Source organism: Oncorhynchus clarkii, chromosome 31 (assembly GCF_045791955.1).
Source record: "Oncorhynchus clarkii lewisi isolate Uvic-CL-2024 chromosome 31, UVic_Ocla_1.0, whole genome shotgun sequence".
Classification (NCBI taxonomy): domain Eukaryota; kingdom Metazoa; phylum Chordata; class Actinopteri; order Salmoniformes; family Salmonidae; genus Oncorhynchus; species Oncorhynchus clarkii.
The window spans coordinates 21,411,893-21,437,924 of NC_092177.1; the positions used below are offsets into that span (position 1 = coordinate 21,411,893).

General features: G+C 42.8%; 1 protein-coding gene across 1 annotated transcript in view; it reads right to left on the minus strand.

The window, feature by feature from the left end:
• Positions 1–23,407, minus strand: part of LOC139390536 (F-BAR and double SH3 domains protein 1-like) — a 28,144-nt gene extending 4,737 nt beyond the window's left edge. The window contains exons 1-17 of the mRNA XM_071137712.1: positions 23,296–23,407; positions 19,867–19,964; positions 19,312–19,357; positions 17,764–17,837; positions 17,360–17,504; positions 15,550–15,686; positions 12,460–12,523; positions 11,990–12,118; positions 11,265–11,387; positions 10,497–10,592; positions 10,203–10,322; positions 10,019–10,123; positions 6,250–6,531; positions 6,082–6,165; positions 1,458–1,650; positions 929–1,134; positions 439–628 (exon numbers count right to left, since the gene is read on the minus strand). Coding sequence (XP_070993813.1) covers positions 439–628; positions 929–1,134; positions 1,458–1,650; positions 6,082–6,165; positions 6,250–6,531; positions 10,019–10,123; positions 10,203–10,322; positions 10,497–10,592; positions 11,265–11,387; positions 11,990–12,118; positions 12,460–12,523; positions 15,550–15,686; positions 17,360–17,504; positions 17,764–17,837; positions 19,312–19,357; positions 19,867–19,964; positions 23,296–23,316 — 2,113 coding nt within the window. The 5' untranslated portion in view covers positions 23,317–23,407. The remainder of the gene's footprint in view (positions 1–438; positions 629–928; positions 1,135–1,457; positions 1,651–6,081; positions 6,166–6,249; positions 6,532–10,018; positions 10,124–10,202; positions 10,323–10,496; positions 10,593–11,264; positions 11,388–11,989; positions 12,119–12,459; positions 12,524–15,549; positions 15,687–17,359; positions 17,505–17,763; positions 17,838–19,311; positions 19,358–19,866; positions 19,965–23,295) is intronic.
• Positions 23,408–26,032: the final 2,625 nt, after the last annotated feature.

Here is a 26,032-nt window from a genome sequence, read left to right on the forward strand (position 1 = left end):
GACTACTGTGTTTATAACAGTGCGCTTACTGTACATTGTTAATGAAGACTACTGTGTTTATAACAGTGCGCTTACTGTACATTGTTAATGAAGACTACTGTGTTTCTAACAGTGCGCTTACTGTACATTGTTAATGAAGACTACTGTGTTTCTAACAGTGCGCTTACTGTACATTGTTAATGAAGACTACTGTGTTTATAACAGTGCGTGTACTGTACATTGTTAATGAAGACTACTGTGTTTATAACAGTGCGTGTACTGTACATTGTTAATGAAGACTACTGTGTTTATAACAGTGCGTGTACTGTACATTGTTAATGAAGACTACTGTGTTTCTAACAGTGCGTGTACTGTACATTATTAATGAAGACTACTGTGTTTCTAACAGTGCGTGTACTGTACATTGGTTTTCTATGATGACTGAGAGTTAATCCCCACCTGCCCTGCTGTCTGACAGGCTCTGTGTTTTCAGTGAGAAAGAAGCCTGCAACCTGTCCTCCGGGTCCTTAGGGGGCGTACTGTTTACAGACCAGGACCCAGGGCCTGATGAGAAGCAGAGGAGACTGCAGGGGGTTCCAGAAATAGGGATGGGTGGAGAGAATGGAGGAAGAGTGGGGGTGGGAAGGCTCTGCAGAATTAAATGTAGAAACAATGGGAATTCAGATCATGAAAATAATAGTAATCCCCTTAAGAATGCAGAGTTTTTTTAACAGACTCCAAATTCTATCTGCAGAGTTGAATCTTCTATCACTTGACTAGTCTTATGGAATGTGTTGTACAGTATTATACCACAAGGTGGCACACTTCACAAATAGACCTCATCCATACTGTATGTTCAAAGCTTTCTTTCTCATCACTCCATGTATGTTTTGAGTCCAGGTACATTTGACAACAAAGTGTCATTCAGAGGGTAAATCAGATCTCTCACCTCCTCTTCCTCCTCTTTCTCCCCGTCCCCAAGCAGCTCCACCACCAGAGAAGGAAAGACCCCCAAGCGTCCGTCCAGCTCTCCCTCCCAGAAGCCGTCGTCCACCTCCCCCTGGCGGCAGCGCAGCAGCCTAATGACCGCCCCTTCTGGGAAGGACAGCTCCTCTGGACCCTGGCCCTGGTACTCAAACAGAGCCCGTGCCAAACCTACACCACAGAACAGACCAGACCCAAACACACAGACATCAGACTGGTACTCAAACAGAGCCCGTGCCAGACATTCGTCACAGAACAGACTCAGACAAGTCAGTAATACATGGGTAAACGTTGTCTACATTAATAGTGATTAACAAGATGGCGACAGCATTACTAATGCTTAACAAGATGTTGACACAGTTATATCAATGACAGCTTGAACCTGGAATTTGGCCACTTGTCCAAATGGTATGAATCATGTCACAAACATTCAGAGGTGGGAGAGAAGCTTTCTGGTTAGTGATGATTCTTAAGACAGAAGAGCCCCTACTAACCCCCAGAGTGAGGGGAGCGGCCCTGCTGCCTCTTGGAATGTTCTGATGAGGAGCTGGAACTGTTGAAGGACCAGTCCAGCTGGGGACAAGGGAAGCCCTGCGCCAGGCAGACAGAGGAGCCCTCTCCTGGTGACCACAGGAACTGCAGGTACCTCTCAGGGACGTAGCCAACCTGGCCTGCTGCATTACGGGCCTGGAGAGGAGCACACAGTCAGTGAGTGTCAATAACATGGCTTTAGGGATAGTATATTCAGGGACAGTTGGACTTCATAGATGTGTTAAGAAGATAGTATTATAGCCATTCAATTATGGCGTCTCGTTGGGTCAATTATGGAGTCTCGTCGGGTCAATTATGGAGTCTCGTCGGGTCAATTATGGAGTCTCGTTGGGTCAATTATGAAATCTCGTCGGGTCAATTATGGAGTCTCGTCGGGTCAATTATGGAGTCTCGTCGGGTCAATTATGGAGTCTCGTCGGGTCAATTATGGAGTCTCGTCGGGTCAATTATGGAGTCTCGTTGGGTCAATTATGGAGTCTCGTTGGGTCAATTATGGAGTCTCGTTGGGTCAATTATGGAGTCTCTTTGGGTCAATTGTGGAGACTCGTTGGGTGAATTGTGGAGTCTTGTTGGGTGAATTATGGAGTCTCGTTGGGTCAATTGCAACCAACAGGCTTAACGCGCAGCTGCAGGTTGGTGCTGGATTTCTTAAAACGCTACTAACGGGAGATTACGTGCACCGGCGTGTTAAAACAAACTGCTTGCAACCAAAAAGCCACAAGAATAAACCAGATCAGTTGATCTCCCGTTGTACTGTGTCAAATTAGTTAGATACCACACAGCTGGGTCTAGCTTCACTACTCCAGGCCCCAATTAAATATTGACTATCAGGAACATTGAAAATAGCAAGGCTGGTAATTAATCAATATTTATTGTAAGAATATGCACTAGACAATACACATTATTGTTGTCTATCAACAATGACAAGCCACCGGGGTCTGACAATCTGGATGGAAAATTACTGAGGATATTAGCAGACAATATTGCCACTCCTATTTGCCACATCTTCAATTTAAGCCTACTAGAGAGTGTGTGCACTCAGGCCTGGAGGGAACCTAAAGTCAAGAATAGTTAAGCCCCCTTTACTGGCTCAAATAGCCAAACAATCAGCCTGTTACCAACCCTTAGTAAACTTCTGATTTTTTTGTTGTTGACCAGATACAATGCTATTTCACAGTAAATAAATTGACAACAAACTTTCAGCACACTTATAGGGAAGGACACTCATCAAGCACAGCACTTACACAAATGACTGATGAGAAATTGGCTGAGAGAAATTGATGATAAAATGATTGTGGGGGCTGTCTTGTTCGACTTCAGTGCAGCTTTTGACATTATTGATCATTGTCTACTGCTGGAAAAACATGTGTTATGGCTTTACACCCCCTGCTATAATGTGAATAAGTTACTTGTCTAACAGGTGTTCTTTAATAGAAGCCTCTCAAACATAATCCAGGTAGAATCAGGAATTCCCTAGAGTAGCTGTTTAGGCCCCTTGCTCTTTTCAAATTTTACTAACGACATTTGAGTAAAGCCAGAGTATCTACGTATGCAGATGACTTAACACTATACACGTCAGCTACTACAGCAACTGAAATTAATGCAACACTTAACAACGAGCTGCAGTAAGCTTCAGAGTGGGTGGCAAGGAATACATTAGCCCTAAATATTTCTAAAACTAAAAGCATTGTATTTGTATTTGCCTTATCAACAAGGCAGGTCCTACAGGCCCTAGTTTTGTTGCACCTTGAGGTCCCGGACCATTGACCGTCTCAGGAGGTCCCGGACCGTTGACCGTCTCAGGAGGTCCCGGACCCTTGACCGTCTCAGGAGGTCCCGGACCCTTGACCGTCTCAGGAGGTCCCGGACCCTTGACCGTCTCAGGAGGTCCCGGACCGCTGACCGTCTCAGGAGGTCCCGGACCGTGGACCGTCTCAGGAGGTTCCGGACTGGGAAATGTCGCCGGAAGCTCTGGACTGGGAACTGTCGCCGGAAGCTCTGGACTGGGAACTGTCGCCGGAAGCTCTGGACAGGGGATCATCGCAGGAAGCTTGGTGCTTGGGGCCGGCACTGGTGGTACCGGGCTGGTGACACGCACCTCAGGGCGAGCGCGAGGAGCAGGCACAGGACGTACCTGACTGGGAAAGCGTACTTCAGGGCGAGTGCGAGGAGGAGTCACAGGACGTACTGGACTGGGGACACGCATTTCAGGGAAAGTGCGAGGAGCAGGCACAGGACATACCGGGCTGTGGAGGCGCACTGGAGACACGGTGCGTATAGCCGGCATCAATTGTTCCGGAACTTTAACACACTTTTCAGGATGAGTACGGGGAGCTGACTACGTAGTGCTCAAACACACTATACATAAACAATATCCCATAACCCACAGGTGGAAAAAATGCTACTTTAGAGACAACGAAAAAATGCCCCAATTAGAGACAACGATAACCAGAGGCCTCTAATTAACAAATCACCAACATAGAAAATCAAACCTAGAACCCCACATAGAAGATATAAACTAGAACAAAAAACCCTAGTCACGCCCTGACCTACTCTACCATAGAAAATACAGGTTTTCAATATTCAGGACGTGACATTGATACAACAGTAGCTAATATGGGAAGAAGTCCGTAATAAAGTGAGGCTTTGCCTTCTTAACAACACTATCAACAAGGCAGGTCCTACAGGCCCTAGTTTTGTTGCACCTTGACTACTGTTCAGTCGTGTGGTCAGGTGCCACAAAAAAATTGCAATTGATTCAGAACAGGTCAGCACGGCTGGCCTTAGGATGTACTCAGAGAGCTAATAGCAATAATATGCATGTCAATCTCTCCTGGCTCAAAGTGGAGGAGAGATTGACTTTATCACTACTTGTATTTATGAGAGGTATTGACATGTTGAATGCACCAATCTTTCTGTTTGAACTACTGGCACACAGCTCGGACACCCATGTATATCCCACAAGACATGTCACAAGAGGTCTCTTCACAGTCCCCAAGTCCAGAACAGACTATAGGAGGCACACAGTACTACATAGAGCCATGACTACATGGAACTCTATTCCACATCAAGTAACTGATGCAAACAGTAAAATTATATTTAAAAAACATAATAAAACACCTTATGGAACAGCGGGGACTGTGAAGCAACACAAACATAGACACAGACTCATGCATACACACACACACACACACACACACACACACACACACACACACACACACACACACACACACACACACACACACACACACACACACACACACACACACACACACACGATAACAAACATACAGTACATAAAGCTAGCTGCCATTGGACTCTGGAGCAGTGGAAATGCATTCTCTAGAGTGATAAATCATGCTTCACCATCTGGCAGTCCGACGGACGAATCTGGGTTTGGCGGATGCCAGGAGAACACTACCAGCCCGAATGCATGGTGCTAACTGTAAAGTTTGGTGGAGGAGGAATAATGGTCTCGGGCTGTTTTTCATGGTTCGGGCTAGACCCCTCAGTTCCAGTGAAGGGAAATCTTAACGCTACAGCATACAATGACATTCTAGACGATTCTGTGCTTCTAACTTTGTGGCAACAGCTTGGGGGAAGGCCCTTTCCTGTTTCAGCATAACAATAACCGTGTGCACAAAGCGGCCTTCCCCCAAAGGCCAGTCAAGTTCTTCCACACCGATCTCGTCAAACCATTTCTGTACGAACCTCGCTTTGTGCACAGGGGTACTGTAGAGTACAGTACAGTAAAGTACAATACATTATAGACATCTATGTTTGGGCTACATTATAATATAATTTGATTAGACTATAATTTTATGAAAACATATATTATATTCAATCATATATTATATATCAAACTCAATCATGATTGGCTTGATTTAGTTACCAATTTTAGAATGTGGATAGTTCAGGATACTTTATCTTCCGATAAAATGTGAATGTTAAATTGTCACAGTAAACGAGGAATGATTGTTAAATAGTCAAATCTGTGCTTAGTCTGCTCAAATAGAAGGTTTAATTTATTCTGAAGATAATACCCACCAGAGGGCTAAATAGTCTTGAAAAATGTTGGCAGTAACCATGACTTAAAGTTAACACTTTTAGGGAGCGGTAACATGGTGGCCAATAGTTGTTGCAGTTGAGATCAACTGTGTGGGATCTCATTAATGGTTTACAGAGAGCTCACCTAATGTTGACAGTGCTTAATGTTGGTTGTAATTGACCCGTTATTTTTCACAACTGTTACGGATCAGTAAATATGAAGTTGAAGCGAAATAAAGCCTCTCTTTCTCAAACAGGAAGACCGGCAGTTTGTTTACACTGTGCTTAGTAGAAACAGGAAGTGAGGAGACCGCAGGCATTTGGTAGAGTGGGCAAATGCGTGGGAACAACTGCCTGCTACAGTAAATAGCACTGTTCCATGAGACAAAAGTTGCATCCCAAATGGCACCCTATTCCCTACATAGTTCACTGCTTTTGACCAGAGCCCTATGGAGCCTAAATATGGAATAGGGTGCCATTTGGGATGCAGGCAGAGAGAAATCTGTCCTCATTTACCTTCAGCCAGTCCTCCATGTCTCCATCCTCTATCACCTGAAGCTCTTCTCCCTCTGTGATTGACAGCTCGTCTCCTTGGCAGGCCTGCAGGAAGATGGGCCAGAAAATTACACACAACAATTCCTGTAATGTTGACATTTCTAAAATGTTAAGTCCTGATATTGTCACCTGATAGCTGTAGAGAACCATGCAAGCCAAGGGGTATCCACACGGCACCGAGCAGGAAGTTGAATCGATGAAAGTGTCACCATCTTCATCGTAGTCGTCGAAGTCTGTGAACTCAAACTCGTCCTCGGAGATATCTCCGTTGGACATGCGTGCCTCGCTCAGCCTCCTGTCCCTCTCGAGCTCCTCGTCTGCCTGGGTCATAGCACTGCTCAGCCATGGCTCCACGTCCACCCCCGCCGACGCCAGCAGCGCCAGCCTGGACTCCGCCTTCACCCGGCTCACCTGGACACACACAAACACACACACACCACTTACTACCTGTCACCCCTCCCACACGTCTCTCACAGGTACCTTATACCAGATTACTTTTCCTCAATGTCATCCCTTTTACAGCCACAACTCAATGTACCACCTCACACACTGTAACACCTCAGACACTGTACCACCTCAGACACTGTAACACCTCACACACTGTACCACCTCAGACACTGTACCACCTCACACACTGTACCACCTCACACACTGTACCACCTCACACACTGTACCACCTCACACACTGTAACACCTCACACACTGTAACACCTCAGACACTGTACCACCTCAGACACTGTAACACCTCACACACTGTAACACCTCACACACTGTAACACCTCACACACTGTAACACCTTAGACACTGTACCACCTCAGACACTGTACCACCTCAGACACTGTAACACCTCACACACTGTACCACCTCAGACACTGTACCACCTCACACACTGTAACACCTCACACACTGTACCACCTCAGACACTGTAACACCTCAGACACTGTAACACCTCAGACACTAACACCTCACACACTGTACCACCTCAGACACTGTAACACCTCAGACACTGTACCGCCTCAGACACTGTACCGCCTCACACACTGTACCACCTCACACACTGTACCACCTCAGACACTGTACCACCTCAGACACTGTAACATCTCACACACTGTACCACCTCACACACTGTAACACCTCACACACTGTAACACCTCACACACTGTAACACCTCAGACACTGTACCACCTCACACACTGTACCACCTCACACACTGTACCACCTCACACACTGTACCACCTCAGACACTGTAACACCTCAGACACTGTAACATCTCACACACTGTAACACCTCACACACTGTAACACCTCAGACACTGTAACACCTCAGACACTGTAACACCTCAGACACTGTAACACCTCAGACACTGTAACACCTCAGACACTGTAACACATCAGACACTGTAACACCTCACGCACTGTAACACCTCACGCACTGTAACACCTCACGCACTGTAACACCTCACGCACTGTAACACCTCACACACTGTAACACCTCACACACTGTAACACCTCAGACACTATAACACCTCAGACACTGTAACACCTCAGACACTGTAACACCTCAGACACTGTAACACCTCAGACACTATAACACCTCACACACCTACTAACACCTCACACACTAACACCTCACACACTGTAACACCTCACACACTGTAACACCTCACACACTGTAACACCTCAGGCACTGTAACACCTCAGGCACTGTAACACCTCAGGCACTGTAACACCTCGGGCACTGTAACACCTCAGGCACTGTAACACCTCAGGCACTGTAACACCTCAGGCACTGTAACACCTCAGGCACTGTAACACCTCAGGCACTGTAACACCTCACGCACTGTAACACCTCACGCACTGTAACACCTCAGACACTGTAACACCTCACACACTGTAACACCTCACACACTGTAACACCTCACACTATAACAACTCACACACTATAACAACTCACACACTGTAACACCTCAGACACTGTAACACCTCAGACACTGTACCACCTCAGACACTGTAACACCTCACACACTGTAACACCTCAGACACTATAACACCTCAGACACTGTAACACCTCACGCACTGTAACACCTCACGCACTGTAACACCTCACGCACTGTAACACCTCACGCACTGTAACACCTCACGCACTGTAACACCTCACACACTGTAACACCTCACACACTGTAACACCTCACACACTGTAACACCTCACACACTGTAACACCTCACACACTGTAACACCTCACGCACTGTAACACCTCAGGCACTGTAACACCTCAGGCACTGTAACACCTCAGGCACTGTAACACCTCAGGCACTGTAACACCTCAGGCACTGTAACACCTCAGGCACTGTAATACCTCAGGCACTATAACACCTCAGGCACTGTAACACCTCACGCACTGTAACACCTCACGCACTGTAACACCTCACGCACTGTAACACCTCAGACACTGTAACACCTCACACACTGTAACACCTCACACACTGTAACAACTCACACACTGTAACAACTCACACACTGTAACACCTCACACACTGTAACACCTCACACACTGTAACACCTCAGACACTGTAACACCTCACACACTATAACACCTCAGACACTATAACACCTCAGACACTGTAACACCTCAGACACTGTAACACCTCAGACACTGTAACACCTCAGACACTGTAACACCTCAGACACTGTAACACCTCACACACTGTAACACCTCATACACTGTAACACCTCATACACTGTAACACCTCAGACACTGTAACACCTCAGACACTGTAACACCTCAGACACTGTAACATCTCAGACACTGTAGCACCTCAGACACTGTAACATCTCAGACACTGTAACACCTCAGACACTGTAACATCTCAGACATAATAACTTAAACACACTACATATGAATAAGCCATAATACTAATAATATTCATTAAACATCACAGCAAAATAAGCGTTGTAGTCATCAAGGACATCTGGGGTTGGCTGTAGCATCATACTAGGTTCATATCAGCAGTACATTAACAGCATATTGGCTGCATTATGTTTCCTAAACCCAACTTCTTTCTTGTAAGTAAAGAAACATGTTTTTTCAGGCCAATACAAAAGCTTGATTACATCACATAACGCTTACTCTGAGCCCAAGACAACTGAATAAAGCAGGAGGAGGTGGTGGGTTGAATGAACAGTTCCAACTGACGCATGATGCCAGCAGCATTTGCATTTGTCCTTGTGGGAAGTAGGAAGTAGGCAGTGACACACATTCCATTCAGATCCAGATAGAGGGCATCCACCTGGCTCATCAATGGGCCAGGCAGAGTGGAGAGAGAGAGAGCCCTGCCGTTAGCTCTACAAAGGCTCTAGTAGTAGAAAGCATCCTGCATCTGGCTATAGGCCTAGAACACACGCAGCCTTGGTCTCATCACCCACCAGTCACTTAGCATTAAATAACTACATCCACCTCTACACTGCACCATAGGAGAAACCTTTGAAGATCCCTTTTTAGTTCCAGGTAGAACCCTTTTGGGTTTCATGTAGAACCCTTTCCACAGAGGGGAACCAAAAAGGATTATCTTATGGGGACAGCCAAAGAACCCTTTTGGAACCATTTTTTCTAAGAGTGTAAAGGCGGCTAACACCAGTGTATCAAAGAGGAACTCTGATAAAGCCTGGTTAATGACTGCTTGCCTTATCATTATCCATTTCCTGGTAGGGTGGAATAGTAGGAGGGTAATGTGAGGTCATTAACATTACGTTGGGCTTGTAGTAGCTAACAGTAACATTACGTTGGGCTAGTAGTAGCTAACAGTAACATTACGTTGGGCTAGTAGTAGCTAACAGTAACATTACTTTGAGCTAGTAGTAGCTAACTGTAACAGTAGTGTTGGGCTAGTAGTAGTCCTACCTGTGCTTTCCTCACACTCTCCTTCACCCCCACCATCTTCTGTTCCACGCTGACTCCTGTGTCTCCTGACAGCAGTTTGAAACGCCTGTCCAGCATCTGCAGTGCCTATGAGGAAGGTAGACAGAGGTTACACAAGGTCAAGCTCCCGAACCAGAGGTAAACAGAGCTTTCGCCCACTACTCACCCTATCTCCGTGTGAGATGATCTTGTAGTCTTTGGCAGCCTTAGCAGACCACTTGCGGGCCTCCTTGTCCAAACAGCTCTCCCCCTCAGCACTGGAGCTATGTTGCTTCAGAATGCACACCTTTAGAAAGAACAGGAGGTGAAGCTGGGATTATCTCACACACAAAAGTCTATATGGAAATTTCAACATTTTCACCTCAATCAAGGTTTTATTCAAACAGCTTTGTGGATATTAATTGTGATATAATGGTGTTTACATGGTAATAAAGAACAGTGGTACTACAGTGAGCCACACCTTGTCTTTAGGGGCAACCTGGAAGTGAAAGCCGGCTGTTCTGGTGAAGACCGGGAACTCCTGGAGGAAGATCTGGATGTTCCGTTCTCTAGACACCTATCAGAGAACCAAACAAACTGTCACGTCCTGACCTTAGTTCCTTTTTTATGTCTCTATTTTAGTTTGGTCAGGGCGTGAGTTGGGGTGGGCATTCTATGTTTTGTATTTCTGGTTTTGGCCTGGTATGGTTCCCAATCAGAGGCAGCTGTCAATCGTTGTCTCTGATTGAGAACCATACTTAGGAAGCCTGTTTTCCCACTATGGGTTGTGGGTAGTTATTTTCTGTTTAGTGTGTTTTGCACCTGACAGAGCTGTTTCGGTTGTTTCTTTTATTCCTTGTTGTATTTAGTGTTCAGTTTATTAAAATAATGATGAACACTTACCACGCTGCATCTTGGTCCTCACCTTCTTCCACCAACGGTCATTACACAAACACTCATTACCTCCACATTGGCACATTATTTCTTACATAGTTCACTAGTTTGGGCCAAAGCCCTATGGTCCCTGGTAAAAAGTAATGCAATATATAGGGAATATGGTGTTATTTGGGACACAGACACTAGTTCACATGTCTCCCATAGAACAGAACATCAGTCAGTGGTCTGTCTGGCCTCCATCAGCAATGCCCAGGTGAGGAATGTCACAGCTCTGGGTATTACAGTGGGGCTACTGTCTGTGGAAGGTTTTTACTGTGAAAAGGACTTCAGTGGATCCCACGCACGGCCTCACCTTGGTGTAGTTCTCGCAGATCTTGCTAAAGTTACTATGCGTTGACCGGCAGGTGTCGATCTCTGTGCAGCACAAGAGAGTGAAGTGTTCTCGGATTTGCTCATACAGGTCACTGTCCAGTCTCTGTTGAGTAAACGACAGAGGTGAGAGCTGGGGTTATAGCCAAAGCCCTGATGCAATACAAAATCAGAGGTGATTTGAGAAGGAAATGCCCTTTCCTTATTTTCCAATGTTTCAGTCATTCCAATGTTTCAGTCTGAGGGATTTGAATCAACTGATTCATAATGAATTGGTTACTGCAATAACAAGAGTTGAGTCACTGAGTGATATTTCCCTTGATTGAGACATAGACACTTTCAAGAAGATTGTTGTGTTTTGAATGTTCTGAGGGGGAAATACCCCTGAAATGAATGGTTTCTACTGAGCTGAACTTATGACTCACCTGATTACTTTGCAAAGGTAAAAAGCCAAAAAGGAACATTTGAGGATTTCCTATTTGGATTAATTTCGGTGTAGTTTGTGCTCTCCACTCTACAGCTAAGACAACCACAATGGGACAGGAAATTATGTAAACTAGCAGTGACTCATCACAAACACAAAGGAAGTTTTTTTCACTGACAGGAGGTACGTCTGAGGGGACGATGCAGTGTGTTCAGTCTTATGACAGACTCATGATGAGAATCCAGAGAGACAGTATTCCGTTAGGAGATGCCAGGTGCTCTTACCCTCATGATGGCAGGCAGCTCTGCAGTGTAGTAGTACTGGTGATGAGAGTTGACGGCAGACAGTGTTAGAAGGTACTCATTACGCACCTCTGTCAGTCTCTGGTCACACTCCCTCAGCCTGGTATTCAGCTGCACAACGGTTACAGGGAGGAGTGAGTTGAGGATAAAATATGTTTCATTATTACAATCAATTCTACTATCAAAATGCGTTTGATTTGATAGGTAATCAATAGGCAAAGTGCAAGGTGACTAAGAAGAGTATAATATTCAACAGCGCAAATGCATTATTCCTACATGTTTTATTGAAGACATTTCTTCATAGTAAAGCATATAACGGATAAAACACGATTTGCCCTTTCAGAAATATGTATACTCTCTGTGTACTAACTAGCCAGGTGACACTTTTGTGGCGGTGGTGGGGTACTTCAGCCTATACAGACCTTCATGCGTGTCAGCCTACAGTAGCCTACCTTTGAACTCATTTTCTGCAAGCCTGTCCTAAAATGGAAAATTCCATGGTCACTCTTCTTGAATCTGAAAAAGGTCACATGGGCACATGATAGAAATAATCAAACCAAGACTCTTAGTGACATTATTATAAATAATAATCGATAGACATAAAATATGCATCAACCACGTATCTGAACTAAAATGCAATGACTACAGGTTTACAGAACATTTAACATGTTTATTTAACTATGTTACAAGTAGCCTTAAAGGCCCACTTTCAGTCAAAAACTTGATTTTCCTGTTTGTTCTATATATTTACACACTATGAGGTTGGAACAATGCTATGAAATTGTGAAAATTATGATAATGCCCTTTTAGAGTAAGAGCTGTTTGAAAAGACCACCTGAAATTTCAACCTGTTTTGGTGGGATGGAGTTTTGGTCTCCCATGGTGACATCACCAGGTGGTACAGTGCCAAAAGTGCAAAAGTATCCATCCCCCTTGGCGTTTTTCCTATTTTGTTGCATTACAACCTGTAATTTAAATGGACTTAAATTGAACTCGTACAGAATTTCCATGTGAATGGGGATATTGGGAAAAAAATGGTAGACTTTCAGGTACTCAACAAGAAGGTCTGATTTCAGTATTACTAAAACAGGAAGTAAGTAAGTAAGTATAAAGATCCAGTCCATTTAAAAAACTGGAGGCCTCTTACACTTCAATGTGGTGATGTGAAAATCCTGGCAAAATGCATAGCACATAGAATAAAAAAAGTTTGACCAGATATTGTTCATCCTGATACTATTTTTTTACATGAACAATATATTGGAGATAATATACGACAATTACTTGAAACAACTGAATATTATGAAACTTCAAAGATACCAGGTCTGGTCTACATAGCAGATTTTAAAAAGGCGTTTGATAAAGTATGGCTACTTTAATTTCGGTGAATCTCTTATACAATAGGTTAAAGTTATGTACAGCAACCCCAGATGCAAAATAGTAAATAATTGTTACTTCTCAGAAAGTATTGAGCTTTTAAGAGGAGTAAAACAAGGCTGTCCGTTGTCTCCATATCTATTTATAATGGCCATTGAATGCTAGCTATTAAAATTAGATCCAACAAAAACATCAGGGGGTTAGAAATCCAGGGGATAAAAACAAAAAAAGTGTCCATTTATGCCGATGACTCAAGTTTTTTCTAAAGTCTGCAATCGGGATCCCTGCACATTGAAGATCTTGATCACTTTTTTAGCCTCTCTGGACTAAAACCTAATTATGACAAGTGTACCATATTACGTATTGGATCGTTAAAAGACACAGTGTTTACGCTACCTCTACACCTGTTGTAACAAATAAAATAACATGTGATTTGTAGTTTACCAATAAAATGGGCGGATGGTGAAGTAGACATACTTGGTATTCACATCTCAAAAAATATGAACTTACCACAATCAATTTCAACAGAAAGTTCGCAAAAATAGATAAGATTCTGCAGCCACGGAAAAATATAAAAATATACCGGTTTCATTTGAGGACCAACATGTTGACAGCTGCGCCATGCAGGTTGCAAAATAAATGGGAAGAGATTTTCGATTTACCGATTCCATGGCACATGGTTTATGAACTGGTACAAAAAAACAACATTTGATTCAACACTTAAGAGTTTTTCAATTTAAATTATTATACAAAATTCTTGCCATCAACAGAAAGTATGAACTTTTTCCACATTTTGTTATGTTACAGCCTTATTCTAAAATGGATTAAATGTAAATGCTTGGTCATTATGGGGTATTGTGTGTATATTGATGAGGGGGGAAAAAACGATTTAATCAATTTTAGAATAAGGCTGTAACCTAAGAAAATGTGGAAAAGGTCAAGGGTTCTGAATACTTTTTGGGGGCACTGTATATGGGGCATACAACAGTCTCAGCTTTGTAGATATTGCTGCGATGAGACAGAATCACTATATCATTTATTCTGGTATTGCCCCCATGTAGCTTGTTGCTAGTCACAGGTTCAGGAATGGTTAAAAAATCACAACCTTCACTTAAAATTAACCTTACAAATAGTGGTATTGGGCGATTTGGTCAGTCAATAAATAATATGATAATACTCGTGGGAATGGCTTTCATCTTTAGCTCACAATCTGTGGATACAATACGATTAGAAAGGTTGAAAATGTATATAAAACATCACAGAAGCTATTTTTGTTAATTATTCGCCATTTTAATAAAAAATGACCACATCTTCATTGTTACCCAGAAATAATTTGATATTGAGATAAAAACGTCTGCATTGGACCTTTAAGGCTGTCACATGGGAACAAAGCAGGGCTAGAGTAAGGGTATTACTGGAAAATCAATGAAAATGGATATGGTTTCATTTGGACTTTTGTCTAACACAGGGATGGGCAACTTTGATTGGGGTGGGAACCACAAAAAAATGGAAGGGGCCACAGTGGCTGGTGGGTCTGCATACCCACATCCATAGCCCCACCTTGTGAGCAAAACATTTTAGCAGCCAACCTCGTGGCAGCAAAGATGATTGTTTTTAGTTTTATAGTTAATTTCCTGCTATTCCACACATTTTGCCATGGTGAGGAGAGAAGATTTAGCAATTTTATAACTCATTTCATGCATGGGGCAGAGAAAAAAAATTTGCAGTTTATTATATGAAAACTGGTGATCAATGGTTGGTAATTCGACCATGCTTACTAAAAGTTTAGATAGCTGGCCGCTAGATTAATTGACCAATCTAAAAGAAAGTTGCTGACATGGGCTAATTTAGTGACTGCTGATGCACAACCACATTTCGAAATTGCACCTTGAATATCATATTATTCTAACTCTCAACAGTAAATTGAGACCCCGACTGTGTCCCCCCCAAAAAAAAAAAATACATTTGACTTACTTCATCTTTTTAATTGTCTACAAAAAGGGGGACCACGTGCCGCATGCCTCCAGTTGCCCATTCCTGGTATAACATACAGTAGTATATGGATGGATATTGCACACTGATCGTAAAAACAGACAAACTCCATTCCAAATCAACCTATTTCCTGCATAGTGCGCTACTTTTGACCAGGCTCACACTCACAGACTTACTTGGCCTGTGCGTCAGCAGCTTTCTCCCTGGCCACGTTAGCCATGTGACTCAGCTGGTAGTATCTCTTCTTGACCTTGTGGAGCTCTCGTAGTGCATCCACTACCTCACCCTGTACTCTCTGCAGCTGCTCTAGACCCTGTAGGGCAACACAACGCATCATATTATTACAATGTAATACAACAATATGCATGGGCGGAACAGCGTATAGGGGTGACTGAAGGAGGAACTCACTGCATTTAAACTACGTCAAACTGTCTCTAGATTGACAGATTCAACAAATCCAATAGATTCAATGCTGGTTACGTTGTGCAAAAGGCAGGTTTTAAATGATAAATACTGTCTGTAGTTTAACAGTGCGTGTAGCATGTGGAGGTCAAGGCTGTACAAGTGTAAGGGTTTTTCCAGGGTTTTCCACTGCTTGAATAGTAACCTTTAGATCACAATATTTTCAACGCTAACAAGTGACTCACGTTCCTGCTTTGTTTGATTCTCTGTCATTAACAACAACTACCACAAAGTAGCATAAAAGTCGAGAGGAAGTCGTCAGTAAGTACTGGTGCCTTTCCTAATAAGGTATAGAGAAAATGAAAGGCTTTGGCTGTTTGTGTTAGATTGTCTTAGAATGTATTTCCCTCCTCAAGAAAAAGTGAAAGTATGACGTGAGAAAACCTCTGGTAATGAGTTTTGTGGTTTTGTGAATGGAGGCATTGTGGGCTTCATGAAAACTCCACTCAAAAACTACCTAATATGTATTTTTTCATGATGATGTGGCAAGTGACGCTTCCTGAAAGACCAATCATCTAGAAAACTTGACTGCTGACATGCAAATCATTTTTAGTACTGTATCAAGAGAGGACTAATGGAGAACAAAAATATTGTTTTTGGAGTGGATTTCTTTCTTTAAAACAACATGCTCCGGTTACATAATTTAATCATTTTCATAAGGAGGAAGCTATCATAAGCTACACTCTCTTTTAACCTATATATGTGTCGGGGGGCTAGGGTCAGTCTGTTATATCTGGAGTATTTCTCCTGTCTTATCCGCTGTCCTGTGTGAACTTAAGTATGCTCTCTCTAATTCTCTCTTTCCTTCTTCCTCACTCTCGGAGGACCTGAGCCCTAGGACCATGCCTCAGGACTACCTGGCATGATGACTCCTTGTTGTCCCCAGTCCACCTGGCCGTGCTGCTGCTCCAGTTTCAACTGTTCTTCCTGCGGCTATGACCTGTTCACTGGGATTACTATTATTTGGCCATGCTGGTCATTTATGAACATTTGAACATCTTGGCCATGTTCTGTTATAATCTCCACCCGGGCACAGCCAGAAGACGACTGGCCACCCCTCAGCCTGGTTCCTCTCTATGTTTCTTCCTATGTTTTGGCCTTTCTAGGGAGTTTTTCCTAGCCACCGTGCTTCTACACCTGCATTGCTTGCTGTTTGGGGTTTTAGGCTGGGTTTCTGTACAGCACTTTGATATATCAGCTGATGTAAGAAGGGCTATATAAATACATTTGATTTAGATTTATTTTTGGGGCACCCCCCCCCCAAAAAAAAAAAAAGTAGGCTTGATGTGAGTGTGTTCAAGCTGTAGATAAATCAAACAAGCTTTCACAGACTCCAAAACCATTTCTACACAATGTTCTCAGCTTAGTGAAGCATGATGAAGAAAATGTACAGTTGTGAATAGATGATTTGTCTAAAAACATGCTTTTTCTTCTATCTGGTTACTCAGACTAGGCTGCACTGCAATGTGGATCATACATTATTTCAGTGCATCCTCCAATAAGCCACTGCACAGCTAGGCTCACCCTCTTGGCCTTCAGCTCCTTGGCTGCCCTCAGGCTCTTCAGAGCGTCGGCAGTGAGTGAGCGATATCCGTCGGCCGCCGTGAGACGACACACTCCACTCTGTGCCGTGGCCTCAATCAGAGACCTCCACACAGCAAACACACTCCTGGCAGTATACACACACACAGAAAGAGAGCGGTGTTATTACACCAGCACTATGGCATTCCCTGATGTTAGACTGTGTTATTAGGGACGGGGGCATCTTCAATCATGAATAATTACAGTATTTGACTAATATTTCCTTCATATATGTCTATGAAACTCTGAACGTAACTTGTTTTACAAAAATGGGGGTTGGAATGGCTGAGAGTAAATAGGTCATTAACATGTAGCGGGATCAAACTATCAAGCTTATGATAGGTTACCCAGAGTTCAAAGAGTCTCCCTTGCCTCTTTGCCAGTCTTTCCTCTGGAACTGTATGGCCAGTCTCTGGAGGGCCTGAGAGAGAAGGATATGTTTTATTAAAGATGATAGGAAACACAATCAGGGATATTTCATTACATTCACCTTATAAAACTTGTTGTAACCCATAAATATGAATTTGGTTGGAGTGCAAGCGCAGGACCCAGCCTAAAGTGAACACATCTTGTTTTTGTGTACAGGATAACATGTAGATTTGGAGCGAAAAGCAGAGTTTTTTATCAATACTAGAAGCTCTGCACTCGAGGCTCCTGGTGGAACATCAACACCCCAGTGAAAACATCGCTATCCAGTGTTCACTTCCTGTTTCAGATTAACTCACTGCCGACTTCAGAGAAGTGATCCAGGAGCTTGGCTCAGAAACACACTGGCTCCTTCACACCAAGACATCAAATAGCAGAGCCGCTACGCGCCACCAGTAGTACTAAAGCCACAGACCACCTTTATTCTGAACTTTTCAGATGTGGAGGGATCGGTTCACAGGCCCTTATTTCACCATCGCCACCCTGCTACATTCCCCATGGTGCAAGGGTCTGAGGTGAAAACACTGGTCTGAGTGTGTAGGTTAACATTATTACAACTGTTAGACCTACTCCATAGGTCCAATGTTAATGCATTGTTAACAACAAACAGAACCAAGGGACAGCACCACAGGACACTCATTTCACTACAGAAACTAACTAGAAACCACAATGGTCAGAGGCAAGTTCAAAGTCCACGGCAACAAGTGGATAGGAGACTCAATAGGAATGCTCTTATGTCAGACACTACAGGAAGTTACTACAGTAGATATAACCCAGCTAGGCATGTTAGAAAAGGAAAAGGGTCCGTTTAGTGTATCTAAAGCAGACATTTCCACAGCCATTTAATGAAGTTATCAGCTTATCAAACACCCTATTATGTAAATCTTCTCAGAATGACGTACACCATGGATAACTCCATCGGGAAACATCCAATGGGACATCAGCACTACAGTACAATATGGGACATAATTATCACTGTTGTTTCTGGTTCCTGTGACAGATGCATACCTTGTGTTGTATTCCCCTGCCTTGCTTATGGACAACACCAAGGTCCCTGAAATACTCACTAATATCTGAATCAATATCTGAATGCATTCCATTTCAAAACATTCAATATGAGTGCTTTGAGTAATGCTTTTAATGTGGGGAGGAGGGTGGTAAGAGTGTTGCTTAAAATAGTTGTTGCGAGGATGCCACTAAAAACAGGTTAGTGTCCAAATACTCCAACCCCATTTCAGCTCAATGATACGCCACTCTACAAGATGTCCCAAGGTCGTATCACATGGTTTACTGCCCCCCATCAATGGAGAGGTGAACATACGACACGGACATACACCCAACTGGGCACAGATGTCAATTCAACGTCAATTCCACGTTTCGCTGAAACAATGTTGATTCAACCAGTGTGTGCCCAGTGGGACCTGACCACGGCTTGTCAATCAGCATTAACATTATGGGAGGCCTCTCACCTGACTGTACTCTTGTTCTATGGTAGCACGCTGTTTACTGAAGGACCTGGACAGAGAAAAATAAACATCACATCTAGGATATGTCAGTGAACTGCATTTAGGCAGTAATTATAATCTATCCATCTATATACTGTATATATATATATATATATATATATATATATATATATGTATATATCTCCGAGAGATAATTGTCAGAGAGCATTAGTCAGCATATACCTCTGTAAACACCCAGGAGGCCTGACCACATGCTAGACATCTGAAGATGTGTTCATAAATCCTTCTGTTTCACTCAGCATCGTTAGTGTCTATTGGTTCTTGTTGTGATTACACTGGAGTCATACACACAATATTATCAAATATGTACAGTATGTATTATACAAACACAGGCTTCTGTAGGATGGGGGGCAAGGGGGGACAAGCAGGAGCGGGGTAGGGTAGATGGAGTAGGGGGTGGGACAGTGGGCCTTGGTTTGGTTGGGTGATGCAGGGTAAGTCAGGGTATAGCAGAAACAGGTAGGGAGGATGGGGCAGGGTGGGACAGGATGGTCACACCTGATGTCCTCCAGCAGTTCTACCTCCTGCTGCTGTTTGCTCTGCAGCCGCCCCACTTGCTCCGCAAAGGCCATCTTCACCTGCTGGGTCTCCTTCACCTGTCAATCAAAACAGTGACACATACCTGTATCAGGACCGGCCAGCACCGGGACTAAATAAAATCTAAGTTTATTCGTCACGTGCACAGTGGATGTAAACAGTACAGTCTATCCAGTCAATAAAAATAAGGGATTATAATTTACAGTGAGGACCAAAAGTATTGGGACAGATAAAATGTTTTTGTTGTTTTGTCTCTGTACTCCAGGACTTTGGATTTGAAATTATACAATGACTATGAGGTAAAGGTGCAGACTGTCAGCTTTAATTTCAGGGTATTCTTATCCATATCGGGTGAACCGTTTAGAAATTACATCACTTCTTCTACGTAGTATTAGACGGGGCAAGGACTCTTCAATGTGTCGAAATTGTTCCGCAGGGATGTTGGCCCATGTTGATTCCAATGCTTCCCACAGTTGTGTCAAGTTGGCTGAATGTCCCTTGGGTGGTGGACCATTTTTGATACACACAGGAAACTGTTGAGCATTAAAAACCTAGCGGCATTGCAGCTCTTGACAGAAACCGGTGCGCCTGGCACCTACTACCATACCCCATTCAAAGGCACTTACATTGTTTTGTCTTGCCCATTCACCCTCTGAATGGCACACATACACAATCCATGTCTCAATTGTCACAAGGCTTTAAAATATTTAATTAACCTGTCTACCCTGCATCTACACTGATTGAAGTGGATTTAACAAGTGACAGTCATGGAAAGTGTTCTTAATGTTTTGTATACTCAGTGTACAGTTGAAGTCGGAAGTGTACATACACTTAGTCATTAAAACTTGTTTTTCAACCACTACAAATTTCTTGATAACAAACTATAGTTTTGGCAAGTCGGGTTAGGACAATTGTTTACAAACACATTATTTCACTTATAATTCACTGTATCATAATTTCAGTGGGTCAGGAGTTTACATACACTAAATTGACTGTGCCTTTAAACAGCTTTGTAAAATTCCAGAAAATTATGTCATGGCTTTAGAAGCTTCTGATAGGCTAATTGACATAATTTGAGTCAATTGGAGGTGTACCTGTGGATGTATTTCAAGGCCTACCTTCAAACTCAGTGCCTCATTGCTTGACATTATGGGAAAATGCCAAGTTCTCAGAAAAAAAATTGTAGACCTCCACAAGTCTGGTTCATCTTTGGGAAAAATTTCCAAACGCCTGAAGGTACCACGTTCAGCTGTACAAACAATAGTACACAAGTATAAACACCATGGGACCACGTAGCCGTCATACCGCTCAGGAAAGAGACGCGTTCTGTCTCCTAGAGATGAACGTACCTTGGTGCGAAAAGTGCAAATCAATCCCAGAACAATAGCAAAGGACCTTGTGAAGATACTGGAGGAAACAGGTACGAAAGTATCTATTTCCACAGTAAAACGAGTCCTATATCGACATAACCTGAAAGGCCGCTCAGCAAGGAAGAAGCCACTGCTACAAAACCGCCATAAAAAAGAAAGACTATGGTTTGCAACTGCACATGGGGACAAAGATTGTACTTTTTGGAGAAATGTCCTCTGGTCTGATGAAACAAAAATAGAACTGTTTGGCCATAATGACCATCGTTATGTTCAGAGGAAAAAGGGGGAGGCTTGCAAGCCGAAGAACATCATACCAACCATAAAGCACGAGGGTGGCAGCATCATGTTGTGGGGGTGCTTTGCTGAAGGAGGGACTGGTGCACTTCACAAAATAGATGGCATCATGAGGCAGGAACATTTTGTGGATATATTAAAGCAACATCTCAAGACATCAGTCAAGTTAAAGCTTGATCGCAAATGGGTCTTCCAAATGGACAATGACCCCAAGCATACTTCCAAAGTTGTGGCAAGATGGCTTAAGGACAGCAAAGTCAAGGTATTGGAGTGGCCATCACAAAGCCCTGACCTCAATCCTATAGAAAATTTGTGGGCAGAATTGAAAAAGTGTGTGGGAGCAAGGAGGCCTACAAACCTGACTCAGGTACACCAGCTCTGTCAGGAGGAATGGGCCAAAATTCTAAAAACGTATTGTGGGAAGCTTGTGGAAGGCTACCCAAAACATTTGACCCAAGTTAAACAATTTAAAGGCAATGCTACTAAATACTAATTGAGTGTATGTAAACTTCTGACCCACTGGGAATGTGATGAAAGAAATAAAAGCTGAAATAAATCATTCGCTCTACTATTATTCTGACATTTCACATTCTTAAAATAAAGTGGCGATCCTAACTGACCTAAGACAGGGAATTTTTACTAGGATTAAATGTCAGGAATTGTGAAAAACCGAGTTTAAATGTATTTGGCTAAGGTGTATGTAAACTTCCGACTTCAACTGAATATGTGTTTTAAAGTAGTCAAAAGTTGTATTTCTGGTTCCATATTCATAGCATGAAATGACTACAACAAGCTTGTGACTCTACCAATGATGGATGCATTTGCAGTTTGTTTTGGTTGTGTTTCAGATTATTTTGTGCCCAATAGAAATGAATGGTACATAATGCATAGTGTTCTTTTGTAGTCACTTTTATTGTAAATAAGAATATGTTTCTAAACACTTCTACATGAATGTGGATGCTACCATGATTAATGGATAATCATGACTGAAATGTGAATGATGAGTGAGAAAGTTACAGATGCACAAAGACCATACTCGCAAGACATGCTAACCTCTCACCATTACCAATAACAGGGGAGGTTATAAAACATGTTTTGGGGGGTATGATATTTATGGGGGTGAGTGCTGAATTTTTGTCCCAGTCCGCCTCTGGGTACATCAGCTGAAGACTTCAGTCTGAAGGTCAGAGTCAGCAACATCAGCGAACTAGTAGCCACTTAGCTCCGACACGGAGCCTGTACATGCACTATGTTCATTAATTCATTAACTCTCTATCGCTCTCTCTCTCTCTCTCTCTCTCTCTCTTTGTTATTGTGAATTGTGGACATCAGAATATAAGCAATAGCAGAATTAATGGTGCAAAATATGCGTTGAGCATCATAAGGATGCTGGCATCATTACTTGGAACCTACGAAAATGCCACAAGTGAAAACGACCAAATTCAAATTAAGACTACTTCACAGGAGTAGGACTTTTCTAGACATGTTCTACTAAACAGTTCACCTCTTGTGAAATAATTCGCAATAACAACTTGCATTTTCAGAAACTTTACAATTATGTCAAATGTACTGTGCCAAATGAAAATAGAACAGAGATGTCAGAGGTACTTTCAACGTATTTCAACCTCTCTATGGTATTGCCACTTGCCACATTTCATTTCGTTTTGCATGTTTTTAACTTCACAATTATGTCAATTGTTATTGCAAATTCTTGTAAAATTCTTACCTTTCTGGGAGGAGGTTGCATTTTCGGATTATTTAGCGTCTCCTTTTTATTGAAGCGCAATAGCCTACTTCCCGAAAGCTTTTGACACACTAAAGCATCTCTAGGTAGGTGGAGCATTACTTTGGACTAGCTGTTTTACATGCTCCAAACCCCCCTAATGGAATAGTGCCACCTAGCGGGCACGTATAATGCTGTCCTCCAAGAGTTTCACTTTTGATCGCCAGTAGCCACATATGCTGTTAAGTTTTTTTGTTGGAGATCCTAGAAGAGCCCAGGAAGGTGGCATGAGAAGCTACCTAGGTATGAAGCCACATCAAACAACTCAAGTAGTCCAATGTCCAAAAACATCCAATGATTTCTTTATTGTTTATTACATTATTTGTATAATGTTGGTTTAGGATGAGATAGAAATTGTCTTTGTTTCTAACCACTAGAATTGAAAGATCAACACCAGAAAGTCAAGGTCAACCAACGATATGGCTCTAATATTCTTCAGACAGATTTATCTGTGATGCACTTTGCCATACATAGACCTACATTCAGACCTAGGCTATAGTATCTAATTTACAGGTCATTTCACAATCCGGTCAATACAGGAACAGCAAACACAGTAGCAGATATGTCTTCCAGGTGTTAATCCAATTATTAGCAATACAATTTAAAATTGATAAATAGTTAATAAAGAAATGATAAAGAAAATAATATAGAATCAAATGTTGTTATAGTTGATCAGTTGGGTGTAGAGCGGAGGTGTTGATAAATTCGAACACTTGTTTCAGCTGCTGCAGGAACATCTTCGGAGACACCACTGGTTCACAGTGCAGGGCCAGTTGAAAGCCCTTCAATGACAAAGAATAACACATACATCTGGTAAGATCTTTGTAATTGTGAACAATGTAACAGTAATTTCATGGCTTTTCAGTTATCTCTGCCATGTCCAGAATGTCATTATAGTCTAAGAACAAATCTTTTTTTAACCCCTTTTTTCATGATATCCAGTTGGTAGTTAGAGTCTTGTCCCATTGCTGCAACTCCCGTACGGATACGGGAGAGAGCCATGCGTCCTCTGAATCACGACCCTCTGCACTGCTTCTTGACACAGTGCTTGCTTAACCCGGAAGCCAGCCACACCAATGTGTCAGAGGAAACACTGTACAACTGGTGACCATGTCAGCATGCATGCACCCGGCCCGCCACAGGAGTTGCTAGAGCGCATTGGGACAGGGACATCCCAGCCGGCCAAACCCTCCCCTAACTGCAAGGCCAATTGTGTGTCGTCTCATGGGTCTCCCAGTCGCGGCCAGCTGCGACACAGCCCGGGGTCGAATCCGGATCTGTAGTGACGTCTCAAGCACTGCAGTGCTTTAGACCGGTGCGCCTCTCGGGGGGCCCATCTAAGAACAATTCAGTGCATTTTGAACAATTCTGTGCATGTTGAGGGGAGATAACTTACCTTGGACCAATGAATCCCTAATCTTTTCTTCAGTAGGCCTGCGATACGATGCACACTCTGCAGTGACTCCAGTCCCTGTTTGAAGTAGTCTGCTGTGCATGTTCCCTATTCAAAGTAACAGAAGAAAAGGGTTACAAAGGTACACATTGCATGACATCCCACTGGGCACAGACGTCAATTCAATGTCTATTCCACGTTGGTTCAACGTAATTTCATTGAAATTGTGTGGAAGCCATGTTGATTCAACCAGTGTGTGCCCAGTGGGATGGCTCTACTTACTGTAACTCCAATTAACATTTTATGTTTCTCTTACCACTGATGTGATGGGGATTTGGAGACACTGGCATTTTAGATCCTACAGAGATAAGTAAATGTTAGAAAACACAGTTGACAGAATTGTTTAATATAACAATTGTACTGCAATACATACATCTAGGTTAACATTCCTTTAGCAGAGACCAATCCATCACATTAGGAATTAATATACTGTGATATGTCGTGGCAGGTAGCCTAGTGATTAGAGCGTTGGGCCAGTAATCAAAAGGTTGCTGGATCAAGCTGACAAGGTTGTTCCCCGGTAGGCTGTCATTGTAAATAAGAATTTGTTCTTAAGTGACTTGCCTAGTTAAATAAAGCCTTTTTTTTTTTACAAAAAAATATAAATGAGACAACACAACCAGGTTTTGCTAATTGAAATGAGAGAGCAAAGGAAGTTAGTGCAGCCTGTGGTAGGAGGCTATGTTGTATCTGTGTGTATTCTGATTGAGATAAGCAATGTCACAAGACAGATTAGAGATGCTCTAGCAGCTTTGCTTTTCAAAAAAAGTGTTTCATGAAGTGCACAGCGTACATAAGAATCAGACAGGCATGTCTAGCAGTGAGATGTGTTTAACCTAGAGTACACTGAAGTGAAGAAAAGATTGAGACAGTTATCCAAGATTGTTATGGACTCACCATTCCAGATGTGCTGCAGCCTTCAGGACAGTTCTGTGGTTCAGGACACAAAGGTAACATTGGTTACATTACTTTCATCTCTAAAAGTTGTCTGGACTTTTCAATTGTTGAATTTTTTTTTGTGTTAATAATAACTGTCTTACCTTAAGTGCTCCATCAATATAAGATTTGATATCTTTAACATGCTCCAGAGATCTTCCTAGGCGTTGTACTGGAGATGAGGCGGTCAGGCTAATCATCATTGAGAGCAGCAGAAGTATTGTACCTTTATGTATTGCCATTTTTCGATTGATGAACCCAAGTAGACGACTGGTGCCTAATGACTTGGTT